This window comes from Schistocerca cancellata, chromosome 3 (assembly GCF_023864275.1).
Source record: "Schistocerca cancellata isolate TAMUIC-IGC-003103 chromosome 3, iqSchCanc2.1, whole genome shotgun sequence".
NCBI lineage: Eukaryota > Metazoa > Arthropoda > Insecta > Orthoptera > Acrididae > Schistocerca > Schistocerca cancellata.
Window position 1 is genome coordinate 768048656 of NC_064628.1, and position 15591 is coordinate 768064246.

At 41.3% G+C, this 15591-nt stretch overlaps 1 protein-coding gene across 1 annotated transcript in view; it reads left to right on the forward strand.

Moving 5' to 3' along the window:
* Window positions 1–15591, forward strand: part of LOC126175807 (superoxide dismutase [Cu-Zn]-like) — a 70678-nt gene that overhangs the window by 41292 nt on the left and 13795 nt on the right. The window contains exon 4 of the mRNA XM_049922793.1: window positions 15231–15418. Coding sequence (XP_049778750.1) covers window positions 15231–15418 — 188 coding nt within the window. The remainder of the gene's footprint in view (window positions 1–15230; window positions 15419–15591) is intronic.

Below are 15591 nucleotides of genomic sequence, written 5' to 3' on the forward strand. Positions count from 1 at the left end.
GCCATGAAGGTTTGATTAATGTTGCAAAATTTCACAGCTGCCCATGAGGCGGCATAAATCTGTTACCAGCACTACCTTCTTCAGTCTTCACTCTCTTCTTCCTCTGAGTTTGTGTCATCTTTACCTTCTTGAACTGCATACTTTCCCTGGTTATTTTGCTCAACTTTGTGCAATGGTAATATGACTTATTCTGCTCAGTTTTCAGGCTATTAATGGAAAATTACGTCTCTGCATGGAAGGACTGTTTTCTTCTTTCACCCAAATGCTGGCACACTCATCACCATGCTATCATGTCCCATGAGGTATTTCTCAGCAGATTTCTTATCCATTTTCTGCCTTCTTTGAAATACGATTTGGGCATAGCATGTAGAACCTATTATATGAAAATGATTTTATTCTTGGCTTCTTAACTAGTGACAATTCAAAAGTCTGTTCCTTCCACATATGATTTTGCAGTTTGATTTAGAATGTAAACTGACACTTCTGCCAATGCCGTGCAGATGATTGTGGCAAAATTAGTTTCTTTATTTAAGTAGCTGAGCAGTCTTGCTATTTCAACTCTAGTTTGCATCTCACACTCACTTCCACCATTCTGTTGTGATAAGTAGGATGCTGTTATGCATCAATTAAAACAACTTTGTGATTAATGTTGAGTGGCCTGGGCCATTTATTAGCCAATAATAGCTGTTTCATGGTCTCCACATGCTCGCTGTGTTGTTGTAGGCACAAACAGCAGAAGCTTGCCAGGCTCCAAGGTATGATGGGGGCAGCCAAGAGAGGCAGGAGGTATGTGGTACTTGGGATGCAACTGACAGTCAGATGAGCACATGGCATTTTGTGTATGACTGGCAACTCCACTTCCCATGACACACATCTGTCAATAGTGAAATTTCATGTAGCTGTCTAAACATGACCATAAAATTTCTTGTTTTGAAAAGATTCATTAAAAGATCCACAGACATCAGTTCACCTGTCTTGGTTGTCTTCTTTCTCTAACCAAATGAAGGGGTTGGTGTATAAAAGTTCTAAACCATAAGAGTGTACTTTGAATTACCACATGTTATCAGCTTGGTTGTTTTCAAAAACAAGAACATAAATGCAATAAGACAGGAAAATCTACATAAAAGGAAGTGCTTTCTAGTGGTACTTGTGGAATTGCTTGTCACCAGGGTGTGATTCTTTCAGGTATACAACAACTAACACAATCAGAGTAACCTGTACAATATGAAGGCTAGTACCTTATTGTGCCTACACCTTCTGATGGCAAATGGTATAATTTGCTGTTCAAATTCTTCATAAAATTCCTTTCAAACATACTTAACTTGACTGCTAACTAATTCATTGAATGTTCTCTTTTCATCCTGTATTAGTTACATCCAACTTGACTAAAAAGTTTTAGTTGGCAGTAAGGTTCGCTTAAATTAGCATGAGATCTCGCAAAACATTTACATTTTTGGAACAAGTCCATAGTTGAACTCATTAAACAGACTTTCCAGTTCTGCTATACGGATTGAAAGAGTTTCATCTGGTATCCACTCAAAGAAAAAAGCTCTACAAATTATAAACAAATGATCCTTATATGTGGCTGTAAGTTATCTATTACCTCTTGACACACTAAATTCCTAATTGAATTTATTACTATGGTGATGCACAACAGTGCATGTACACTTGCCACCGGTCTGCTTCACCAGACAATGTGAATTGGCTGTGAATAAAGCAGACTCAACTAGTGAAATCCCTCTCTGCCACACACTGCCTTGGGACAGCACTGGAGTTTTTCCAGAGAGAAGCGTGCAGTGGAAAGAGCTACCTTACTAGCACTTTCTGTGCTGATGCCAAATGATTGACATGATTGCCTGAGCAAGGTAGTATTTTTTAGTGAGAGTCTTTTGTGCTGCGTGGCCATGAAGACAGGACTACCCACAAGGTGCAATTACGGTATCCTAGACATGTACGGCTGCGGAGAAGATGACACTGCCGAGTCTGTATCACATGCTTCAGCCAAACATAATAGCGGGCATCTGCAAAAACCATGCTGAGCGATAGCGGCAGAGCATTAGAATTTTATAGCGGCAGAGCATTAGAATTTTGTTCATGTGGATTGATTTGACATTGATGTTTTTCACATTGCCCTCTGGCAGTTTCACAGATTGCTCAGTAATGTTTGTATCACATCAGATAGTGTGCTGCATGTCAGTTGATTGTTGTAGACTACCATATGTGTGCACGCAAGTTTTCTTTTCTTGTATTTACTAGGTATCGCATCTGGGGGTAATGTGGAATACGATTTCGGGACCAAAACAATGTGGAAAGAAATCAATATCGAAGAGGATCCCCAACGGTGTGGGCAGGGATTGTGTTGAACAGCTGTGTATAATTTTTGACATTTATGATTCTTTATTTGCCACTCGCTGAAGCTTCAGTTTTGTGAGGCTACTGTGTGCTGTAGAAATTATTTCCACTGTGTCCATTTTTATCGCTATGTAATTTTACTGTGTTAATGCCCCACATACATTTTTTTAAATATAATTATGTCCTGTTCCAATAAAGGAACCAAGTACTTTCTGTGTTCTGTTCACCTTTTTTTCTGCCAATGTCCATACATAGGGCTATGTGTGCAGGGTCCGTTAGGAAAGAATGTCCCGCAATATCATACACTTTGCATGACTGCCTTGTGATACAAATCAAGCTGTTTGTTGTCTTTCTTTTTTTCTTCTCCCTTTTTTTCTGTACTTTTATTTGTATTTTTATTTGTACAGCATCTTCTTGTAGTGGCTGGGAGTTCTCTGATCTCTTGTCAATGACATCCAGTGCAGCTTCATGGTAATCCAGCATGTCTCTACTTTTCTGTTCCAGAGTGGCCAGTCAATTTCTCCAGTCAGTGCTTTATGTACCGTACTTCTTGATGTATCCAATTGTGCTGAACTTTATCACAATGTACAAGATATGATTACAAGTTTCTATCTGAATAAAAATCTTTTAACATGTAATGTCAGTGGTTCTGAATATCTGTACATTGGCAGGGAGAGGTAAGAATGTTGTTGCATCTGACTTATGACGACAGTGTACAGAAGGTCGAGCACTCAGGACTTGTAAGTGGGCATCCAGGGCTGCCGTTAAATGACAGAATAGAAATTTAGGTAAAATAAAGTGAATATATTTCGGTGTGCGGAATACCTAGGGAGGAAGGTACCTGGAGGAGGCCATTCTACAAAGAGGAACAACCGAACAAATGGGCACTGGAAGGGGAGGTGGTTCATGTTAAGTTATGTTGGTGGTCAGCCATGGGTTGAGAGCCAGAAGCTCTGCCTCCCAAGAAAGACGTCTTTTCTAGTTGAGGTCTGGACCACGAGAGAGAGAAGCATCTGCGCTGCAGAATCCTCCAGTTTCCACACGAGTAACTTGTATCTCTCACACACTATTGGCTAAAACTGATGGTGTGAATTTTCTAGCAGTTCCAGCAGAGGGCTCAAGTTGTCTGTCATCAGCAGCTTTAACTGGACAGAAATGCTTAGTTTCTGAAAGGCAGGTAACTTGTGTCACGTAGACACAGCCGAAGTTGTTCTGGGAGAAAACTTGTAAAGATTTGACTGGGGTCTTTAAAATAAGTTTTTAAAACAAATTCACTAAATACTCCTTAACTGGCTGCCACCCTGTACACATCAAAACTCAGCTGACTGCAATCTGAACTCAGTTGACAACTCTTTCTGTAAAATATTGTCCAAAACGTGTTAACTTACTAATCTGCAGATTAACTTTTCTTGCACTAAAAGTTTTATTTTCCATCATACATTCTTCTAAAAAAATTAAAAACCCAATGATGGAGATGCATTGCTTAGCAGTAAATGCTATCAAACTTTCTTGATCCTTAATTAAATACAAAGACATCTATAAATGTAAAATTGTCACTGAATGGTCTCTGAACTCATCTGCATCCATATTTTACCTCTAAAAGCACACCATGTGAGTTGGAGCACAGTGTTAGCTGCACAGTAGTTTGAGTGCTGATGCTGCGACCGCCAGTGTTCAAGGCTCAAACTTGCACACTGTCACTGCCAACATACAACATCACAACGTCCATGTCCATGACTGCACACTCATGCAAGCTGCACCATACCAAGCTTCCCCAGCCCCCAGACCCACCACAGACATGGCACAGCTAGACATGGCACAGCTAATAGCCCAGAAGATAGAGGGATGGGTAAGCTCACTGCTGCCTGCACCCTCGCACTGCTCACCTCCACCCAGTGGTGCTTACGACCGCCCCGTGCATGATTGTGCCATCACCCCTGTCCTCTCCATTCATGATGGGTGTGGCATGCATGATGCTATTAAATATTGCTGGTGCCGTGAGTGTTTCAACAGAGACACTGCAAACTGCCATGCACCATGTGGGTGGACCCCAAATGCCGACAGCAAATGGCAGTATGTGCGCTCAGCTGCTCCATTATTTCACAGCACCGCTTTGTATGTAATTGTGGTAACATCCACTTCTTGCCGCCCTACCTCCTCGACTTGGATTCTGACCTTTCTACCTATCTCCTCTGGTTATTACCCTCTACTGGCAGCTGTTCACCTTGCCCCCTACTTCTCATTACAGCAAACGGCTCATCCATCAAAATCTACTGCTCCCACATCTGATCCATTGACCTAGGCCTTGGTAGAGATTTCCTATGGACCTTTTTACCGTGGCTGTCGTTACAGACCCCATGCTTGGCACCTGTTTTATTTCTCATTAAGGCCTCCTCCTTGATCTGCCAAACTGTTGTATTGTCGATGCCACCTCCCATTGTTCCACCACACGTTGATCCCATCCCACCACCTCTTACACCATCAAATAGCACTCCTACTCTGGCCCTTTCACCGACCTCCGCACCAGTTACCCTACCTCACCTGTCCATCCAGTGCACTCTGGGAGGTTCACCAGGACTCACAGTACTACATTGCCATGATGCCTGGGTCACCAGTTTTCTGCTGTCCCCACCCCATACCACCCAACAAACTGAGAGCCACGCAGGCCAATTTTGAGGCAGAAGTTGCTCTGGTCGCTTAACTCCGGAATGGTGCCTGATCATTACCCCATTCTGCTTATGCACAGTTACAGTGATGACTTGTGTGGCACAACCATTTTCAGTAAAATGTACTGCACAAAACATTCACACAGATAACTGGTTGCCTCTGAGGATGTAGGGAAGAGACCCATCATTACACCTTTTAGCCTCGTAGAGAATACCATTATGCCATTTGGCCTCCAAAATGCTGCACAGGCATGGAAACATTTCCTTGACAACATCCCACATGGCATCTTGGGGTGTTTCACCTAGTTGGACAATATCCTGATTAATTCACACGATCTCCCAAAGCACTGCTGCCGCTTCTAGGAGGCATTCTCTCGCCTCCAGGGGATAGTGTTATTATTAACCTAGAGATGCACATTGAGAAAGTCCAGGCTGTATATGAGTTCCTACATCCCACAGGCTGTATATGAGTTCCTACATCCCACCACATACAGGCAAATGGCATGTTTTCAGGATCACAAATTTTTTCAGGAGCCACCTAAAGGGTGCCGTGAACATGCTGCTGATGGGTGCACTCCAGGATGATCGCACAAAAGGCAACAGGCTTGTTCCCTGGATGGCACAAATGTCAACCAGTTTTGGTTGAATGAAGTATGGCCTCTTGCAAGCTGCCCTCCTAGCACACCCCTACCTAACTGTTCCACTCGCAGTTGTCACAGATGCCAGCCAGTCTGCCATTAGGCACAGTCCTGTAGCAACACACTGAGAGACTTGGCAGCCCCTGGCATTTTCCCCAGTGAAGCTTATGGATCCACAGCTGCCCTGGGCCATGCATGATTGCAAGCTCATTGCTGTGTATGAGGTGGTTAGGTATTTCCGTACCTCGGTGGAGGAGTGGCATTTCACAGTTTTTACTGATCGCCGCACCTTAACAACAGGTTTATGCTGCAAAGACGGTACACAGATCTCACCCCGCCAATTCTAACAGCAGTAGTATACCATGCAGTTTATCACAGACATCCCACATGCAGGCGGGATGGACAACATAGTCGCTGATTGCCTTAGTTGATTGTGTGCCCTTACTGCTCCTCACAACTATGCAGCCCTCGCCCTCACCCAGATTGCCGACTCCGAGCTCCTTCTGATGTGAACAACATATATACAGGTCTCAGCCTGCAACTATGCATGGTGCCAGGTGCACACTAACCTATATGGTGTGACATCTGTGTCAGCACATTACGTACGTGATGCCCTGGGTAGACACTTAGCAGCTGCTGCTCTGCCGACAGTACTCAGGCCTGCACCTCATCATCTCATGTGGCATGAATATGTCCTCCTTACAGCTGTATAACTCTGCCACCTAGGCTCAATCGATCACCTGAAGGCGGCACACATGCTTGACCTCCCGAACATGTGCATTCCGCTGGTCAAGATTGAGGTGGCACCAAGCAATGCTGATGTGAGTGGCGACTCGTGCAACCTCTGGGTGGATGCTGTGCCTTGTCGTTAGCCCTGATGACCAAAACAACAGAGCCGACAGTGACTTCTGCCATCCTGTCCCCACTGCCGGATCTTCTACTGACTGTTGCGCATGTCTCATTAGGTGAAAATGACATCACATCACCAAGCACCAGGCTCTCCGCAGGTCAACACAAGGCCCACCTCGCTATGCCTGCTGCCACTGTATACGCCAGTCCTGCTGACTCCACACTGCAGCCCACTGTGGAGTCCACAATGTGTGCCATTGCCTTTGCTGCCACAACAGCCGCTGCCACCCCGTGCCCATTGCCAGCACCATGCTGCCACCAGGTAAGGGGGCTGCAGCTGGTGCCACTGTCATCACCGATGCCTCCCACACCATCTCTTTCTTGCAGGGGGGAAGGGGGGGGGGCTGTGTGGTGACACAGACGTTGCAGATTGGTCATGAGTCAAGCAGATCAAACTAGTGGCATCTCTTTCCACCATGCACTGCTTTAAGGCAGGGCTGGGGTTTCTCCAGAGAGAAGCATACAATGGAAATAGCTCTCTGTCCCACACTGACGCCAAACAATTGGCATGCTTGCCTGAGCAAACCCACACTGACACCAAACGATTGACATGATCGCCTGAGCGAAATTGTGTTTTATAGTGGAGTCTTTTTGTGCCTTGTCATGGCCTTGAAGATGGGACCTGCCATGAGATGCAGTAACGGTAATCCTGTACATTTGCTGTTGCAGAGAACGAGATACCGTGAGTCTGTATCACACGCTTCAGCTAAAGAATGGTTTCTGGCATCTGCAAAAATCTTGCTGAGTGCAAGTGGCAGAGCGTTAAACTTTTGTTCATATGGGCAGATTTGCGATTTATGTTTTTCATACCATCCTGGGTAGTTTCATGAGATCGGTAGTCTATTTCCACAACATGGAATTCTCAGTAACATTTGTATTACAGCGGATAGAGTGCCATGTTTTACCTAATTGCCATAGTCTATTATGTGCATGTATTTGCTACGTGTGGAATAGTTGTGTACAATTTTCGACATTAAATGATTCGTTATTTGCCACTTGCTGACGGCTTCAGTTCTATGAGGCTACTATGGGCTGTAGTAATTATTTCCAATGTATCCATTTTTATCGCTATTTAATTTTACTGTGTTAATGTCCCATGTTAATTTTTATGTAATTGTGTCCTGTTCCAAATAAGGAACCAAAAATTCCAGAGTACTTTCCGTGTCCTACATTATGGTGTAAGGAAAAGTTTCTTCCATACTTGTGTGTTACGGACAATGGGATTTATCACTCAGCTGATGTTGACAAAGCTCCCACAACAAGCAATGCCCATACATTGGAGACTGGAACAATGGTGGTCGAGTTTAGGCTCGTTCTGCGCATCTGAAGTGACATCATCCTCCAACAGCCAATAAACATTCAGTAGTTTTATCTGCCCTCTGCTGCGAACGTCTTGGCCAGTGCAGGTGTTGAAGGTGATTGTGGTAGTTATTTCGTGAATTTTTATTCGGTTTGTTGTGATTTGTCATTGCTGATGGTGGTGGTAAGTGACAAATTCTCCACAAACAAGCGAGAGACGTAATTTACAGGATAAACACTTCCTTCAAGCACGTAACAAAAAAGTGGACCTATTACAGATGTTTCCCGATCTCTAGAATCTGCAGAAGTGAATGCCATCAGCTTGAGAACTATTCAGTGGATTGCCAGTGAAGGTAATCTATCTGTCCAGTGGAATCTCAGTTTTCAGATCATCAGGGAAACATCACAATCGTGATAAGCCTGTCGTTTATTTGGACGATTTTGACAAAGATGTTCTAAGATGAGTTGTGCTAAATATATTCTAGACAGTTGAATTTCCTACTGTCAAAAAAATTATGTTGAAAATGTGTCAAACCGTACAGAAAAAAATGGATTCAAAATTATGGGTATTTTTAATGGAACATTGTGATATCGCTGCTTCGAGAGCACAAGTTTTAAGAAGTATTCTTGAAATAAGAAAAATGTGGATACAGAACATTTTTTTACTTTGATGAAACATGGGTAAACTATAATCACGAAAGGGAAGCATGTTGGAAACTGTGTGATGGTTCAGGTGGTTTTAAAGTGCAAGTTAGTAAAGGGGGACAAACAAATCATCCTTCACATTGATTCTGCTTCTGGATTCATTCCAGATAGCAAATTAGTGTTTCGAGCAGAAAAGAGCAATTTAGGAGTTATTATTCTGAAATGGACTCAGAGACATCTACATTATGGTTTAGGGAACAGTTTCTTCCGTACTTGCTTGTTATGGACAATATGAGTTATTGCTCAGTTGATGTTGACTAAGCTCCCACAACAAGCACAAAGTAGTTAATATGACAGAGATCGCAGCGATGTAGATGACGACAACGTTGCAGCGCCTGAAAGAAATCAAAGGTTCAAGCTGTCGTCTCTTTTTCCTTTTTCTATAGCTTCTCTTCGGTGTTGCAGTTTTTACCAGCAATATTGAGACATATTCTGTCTTTTTCAACTGTAATAAAAGTCTTATTTATATCAGGTGCTTTTTGCTTTATTTGGAAGCATCTTGGCTTCTACTTTACCTAGCCACTTGGTTACCTGTCATAGTTTTGTGTATCGCTGCTGTTGTGAGATCATATTCAACGCCTGTCTTGACTGATCTGTAATTGCTGTTTGTTTGTGACAGACATACTCAAATAAGTTCATTTTTTAGCCCATTGCACTTCACTGACACTCAATATATTTTAGTTTATATGAGTCCACAAGTGACTTTGTATGTTTTGCCAAATTTGTTAATCTACATCTACATCCATACTCTGCAAGCCACCTGACGGTGCGTGGCGGTGAGTACCTCTATCGGTTCTCCCTTCTATTCCAGTCTCGTATTGTTCGTGGAAAGAAAGATTGTCGGTATGCCTCTGTGTGGGCTCTAATCTCTGATTTTATCCTTATGGTCTCTTCGCGAGATATACGTAGGAGGGAGCAATATACTGCGTGACTCCTCGGTGAAGGTATGTTCTCGAAACTTCAACAAAAGCCCGTACTGAGCTACTGAGCATCTCCCTTGCAGAGTCTTCCACTGGAGTTTATCTATCATCTCTGTAACGCTTTCGCGATTACTAAATGATCCTGTAACGAAGCGCGCTACTTTCCGTTGGATCTTCTGTATCTCTTCTACCAACTCTATCTGGTACGGATCCCACAAAAGTGAGCAGTATTCGAGCAGTGTACTGTAACCTCCTTCCTATGTTTTCAGATTGCATTTCCTTAGGATTCTTCCAATGAATATCAGTCTGGCATCTGCTTTACCGACAATTAATTTTATATGGTCATTCCATTTTAAATCACTCGTTTCACATCATTACGAAATATCGTATTCATGATCCATGGAACTAGTATTAATCTAATCTAATCTAATCTAACCTACTCCCAGATAATTTATGGACTTAACTGCTGCCAGTTGTGACTTGCTATATTGTAGCTAAATGATGAAGGATCTATCTTTCTATGTATTCGCAGCACATTACACTTGTCTACATTGAGATTCAATTGCCATTCCCTGTACCATGTGTCAATTTGTTGTAGATCCTTGTGCATTTCAGTACAATTTTCCATTGTTACAACCTCTCAACATACTACAGCATTATCCGCAAAACGCTTCAGTGAACTTCCGATGTTATCCACAAGCTCATTTATATATATTGTGAACAGCAACAGCCCTATGATACTCCCCTGCGGCACATCTGAGATCACTCTTACTTTGGAAGACTTCTCTCCATTGAGAATGACATGCTGCATTCTGTTATCTAGGAACTCTTCCATCCAATCACACAATTGGTCTGATAGTTCATGTGTTCTTACTTTGTTCATTAAACAACTGTGGGGAACTGTATCAAACACCTTGCGGAAGTCAAGAAACATGGCATCTACCTGGGAATCCAAGTGCTTTAAAAAAAACAAAATGCGTCTCTTCTAAATAAAAGTTTAACACAGTAGCAAAAGACAGGAAACATTCCAATATTACTATAATATTTTTGTGATATTAAAATTATTCCACTTAGAATATTATATAACATGTAATTTGTGGTATACTGTGTACATAGTTAAGTATGGCAGCAATTTTTTTTTTTGTGTTTTACGAAAATAATTATCTGTAAACTTTAATTTTGCAATGGACACAAGCAGTTGTACTTCTCTTTCTATAGATGCTTGGGATGAAGCATCGCAATTTGCTGTGCCAGACGACAAAGCATATCTTATTTTTTTCAATCTTGGCACCTCACAGTGGAAGTCGTGGTGGTGGGGGCCTATTTCTCTTTGCTGCCCCTACCCTGTTAAATAAAGCGTACAAACTATTCGGCATTTACATCTTTCTGCATACACCACACTGGGCATTTGCAATCGGCAATGCTGCAATCTCTGTCTGTGCCTCTACATTGCATGGCCGAACATCATTCATGGATTCAGCTAGTATGCTGTGTGTGCAAGATCAATTAGGAAATAATTTCCCACATTATTATACACTCATTGTATGAGTGTTTGCCTTATGATATGAATCAAGCTGTTTCTTGTCTTTTGATTTTTCTTCTACCCTTTTTTTCTTTACTATTTCTTCTTTAATTATTTCTGCAGCATCTTCTTCTAGTGGCTTGCATATCCACTTCTGCAGAACTTTATCGAAGTTTACAGTCTGTGATTACATGTTCTACAGATCTTTATTGAAGTTTACAGTATGTGATTACATGTTACTTTCTGAATAACAAATCTTTAAAATAAAATGACTGGTTCTAAACATCAAAACGCAACTGACTGCAATCTGAACTCGGTTGACAACACTGCAACTTCTCATTGTATTTGCTAGGGTGCTTAAAAGTTCTTGTTTCAAAACTTAATTAAATTAATACACTTCATAAAAATGTTCTCCAACAGTTAATTGAAACTGTTTCAAAATGTATTAAATTTAATAGTTTGCAAATTAACTCTTTTGCACTGAACTTTTACTATCCGTCTTATATTGTTCTAGGAAAATTAGAAACATGATAACGGAGATGCGTTGCTTAGCAGTAAGTGCTGTCAAACTTACTTGAATGTTAATTAAATAAAAAGACACCTGTAAGTCTAAAATTATCACTGAGTGGTCTCTAAACTCATCTGCATGCATGTTTCTTCTCTAAAGGTACACCATCTGAGTCATTAATAATGCATCACTTACTTTGACTCATTTGGGTATTGCTCTAATAGATTTCAAAATTGGAACTGTTGGAGTATATTTGTGCACCTAGATCGCTGAAACATGTCACTTTTAAGGTCACTCCACAAGTGCCATAAAGTTGGCGGTATACCTGCCAACCAACCAGTTGCACCACAGCAACAAAAGCCAGTTCCAGTGTCGATACTACCGTGCTGCCGGCTTCTATGCAAACATTCTATGTTAAGGCGTGACCCTGCTTCTGTATAACTGTGTTGTTATTGCGTCAACTATAGTTTCTGTTTCTTAAAGAATGTCACCAAAATGACATTCACCAAGTAACAGTCTGCTGAGACATGGAGTGCCGTTAGATAGTCAGACTTTGGAATTGCTATGAAGGATTCGTGAGTTTTACAAACAAGAAAAAGAATTTGTTTCTGTTCATGGGCATGCGTCGATTTCCGCTGATCAAATTTTAGAGTGTACCTTGAAAACCCAGACAAAGAGCTGTTATAAGGAAAAGGCTGCTGCTTCAAGACTTGCAAGGTATTAAAGTAAAGAGTGTGTAACAAAGCCCCTGTGGAGAAAACTGTGTGTTTTTAATATTGGAAAGAAAAAAAGCAGCCTGGTCCAGTTACAGATCTTCATTTCCTCCAAACTGATGCAATTCATCAACACATTTATGGATATTATTGCAGGAAAGAGTACCCCAGAATATCAAAGTTTGCTAATTTCTTTAAAACAGTCTGAACTTTTCTCAGGGGGGAAATTGTCGCTTAAAATGGTGGTACAAAGTATGAGCTTTAAAAAGTTAGATAGACAAAAACTGTTACTCGAAAAGGTCACGTCATTGCGACTCATGGAATTTTCTTACACAAAATTGTAGGTAAGGATATGCATTCAATTATATGGGTACATGAAATTTGGATCAGTGCTCGAGAATTATTTGATAAATGCTGGGCAGATGATACTCTAAATAGCAGCAGTCATCAGCCATTGGGAAGAGGATCCTTATTAATTGTGGCCCATGCAGGTTCTTCAAACGTTTTTGTGCTTGAAGGACTTTTAGTTATTCAGTCAAGAAAACCTGTGACTATCATGAAAATTTGGACTGATGATTTCTGCAGTGGTTGAAAAATTTATTGTTCAAGTTTAATGTTCTGACAGTGTTTGTAATGGATAATACACCTTACCATTCTGTGATTTTAGACAAAACTCCAACAACTAGTCACCACAAAGAAACTATGGTGCAGTGGTTGCAGGCAAGAGACATTGCTGCAGGCATGAGCATGACAAAGCTGCTGTTATAGTCACTTGGAAAACAAAACGCCTGTGACGCCTAGGTGGAACTGCTGGGGAATAGGGCCTTGTGGTAATTAGGCTATCACATTATCATGGAAGTGGAAAGGCTGCTATGTGAAGGTCCTTCTATAGTACAAGCCATCTCATGGAGGAAGAAAGTAGACCATGTTGGTGAACTCATAAGAGAAACACAGACTATAGATGGAATTATAAATGAGAGTGAACGATTAATGATTTCTCTTGCCGATTGATGACAGTTTTGGCATCGATTCCAATGTTAGTGAAGGAGAACTGGATGGAATTGTGTCACTGACACCGTAAATTGGTGAGCGTAAATATATACAGAATTAATTCTTTCTCTCTGCAACCGAGCAGGTATGCATCTTTTGCTTTATTTTATTCTACGATTGTGGATAGCTTGTTCTTTAAGATGCTTTGGTCTACATTATTATACGACATTTTATGCAGATATTACGGTAACAATCGAAATGACTTCTCATAGACATTTCATTCATTGTGGGTGTTGTTTCTTTCCCGGTTTCATATACTATCAAATGCTTTTATCTCCATCGTCATTCTCTCCATTGTTAGAAAAATGATACTTTGTTGTACTGATGTATACATTTTGTGACTGCTTATATACCCATTGATTGTAGCCTACATTTACAAAACATACTTCGAAGCTGCGGGCATGTTCGGTGGCAGCTATTGCAATCCTGCAATCACAGTATAGCCAACTGCATGCAAGCTGTCAAGTGACAAGGTTCGCCCCTCCAGGCACAGGTTTGCACCAAGTTTTAAATGGACTGGTTTCAACCAAACTTGGAACATAGATTCCTTACTGTCAGGCAACAATTGTCATGGTAGTAAGCACCACCTATCATAGTTAATGAGATATGATGTCATAAACACTGAGATGCCTGAAAAACTGCCACATTGTTCTTGATGTTTAAATTTGTTATTTATTTGCTAACTCTAGTCACAACATATTTTGCTGACAGTATCCACATATGCTACTGAATATTAACTACAGAAGTATTGCCCTACACGGAGTTGAATAGTTATGACACCATAAATACTGATATATGTGAAAAAATTCCACATCAGGCATGAAGTTTTAATACATTCATTTTTTACTGCCAAGACACTGTTATGTCCGCACTATAACACAACAAATATTCTGTGATAACCAAATTTATTTGACCTTCTGTCACTCAAAACAAAACTTAAGTTCGACTACACAACACTTCGCTGGCTGTAGCGCCAAGGAGAAATCAGAGTCACTAGTAGAGAATACAAGTCCAAACCACTGCCAACCAGTTGATACCGACACATCGCAAATTTCCAGCCAGGGAGGCCACAGTAAGGTTCAGTCATCGTGAATCCAGCAGCCGGGTAGTAACACAGTCATCGGCGAAGATTGAACTGGTTAAACGGGCTCAGGGAGCTCGCTTAAATCCACAGGTCCAGCCAATCAGAGTGTTGGTAGATGGCGCACTTATACGGTTACTCACTCTGGTGGCAAGGGCAGCGCTGCCAGGATAATCCGTATCGATAGTGGTGTGTACGCTGCCGCAAACCCTGCGACGATGCGTTCACTTGCGCCAGTTGTTGACATCGTGTGCGGTGCCAGTGGTACTCGCTGTGTACCGCGCGTGTTGTAGCGCGTCGTGCCGAGTTGACGGCTGTTGTGCGGCGGCTGATATGACAGACACGTCTACAGTCGAGTCAACTTAAGGAAAGATTTGGCATCTGGCAGCATTTTTGACAGCTTTTAACTATGAAGTGAAACAGCTGTAGGTGAAAATTGTCATCTGTAGAGCTAAAAAGAAGAGATCTGGTCCTAGAGATGTGTACAAAATCATGTTGTAGACAAGCGAAGCAACTATGCCCAAGGTACAGAAGCTGTCCGGAGTCATGTTTCTTAATTTGGGTACTGTTCTTCCACATTTGTACATTAGGCGTATTTCTTTGTACAACTGTGTATCATAATTTCAAATGTTTTCATGAATATATGAAATGAATTTTTTTTCCAATTATTCACTACAGACACAGTTAATTTTTGGTTTTCCCTTCTAATAGAAAATTGGCAAAATGAATACCCAGACAATGCCGGGTTTGTCAGGTAGTTTGGATATAAGTGATACACGAACATTAATAGAATATCCAATAAGATATTAAACTATATGTGATATTTTGTACCATGTTATTGTTATATTGTAAACATTGTGCCAACAGGATGCACAAGTGCTGGACCACATTACAATCCTTTAGCCAAGGACCATGGAGGACCAGATGATGCAGACCGACACATTGGTGACCTTGGAAATGTTACAGCAGATGAAGATGGTGTAGCTAAAGTGTGCATATCTGACAAGCTAATCTCTCTGACAGGAAAACACAGCATTATTGGAAGAACTTTAGTGGTGAGGCCATTGTTATGGCAATATACTCTTTACATTTTGTTATATGTGTTCTAATACATACATCTAATTTCAAAGCTAATATGAATTATTTGTTCTTTGAGAGTGCTTTGTGCCGTGTGCCACCATATGTAACTACTAGCTGAAAAAGGCGACCTACTTCACTTGGTCTTTAT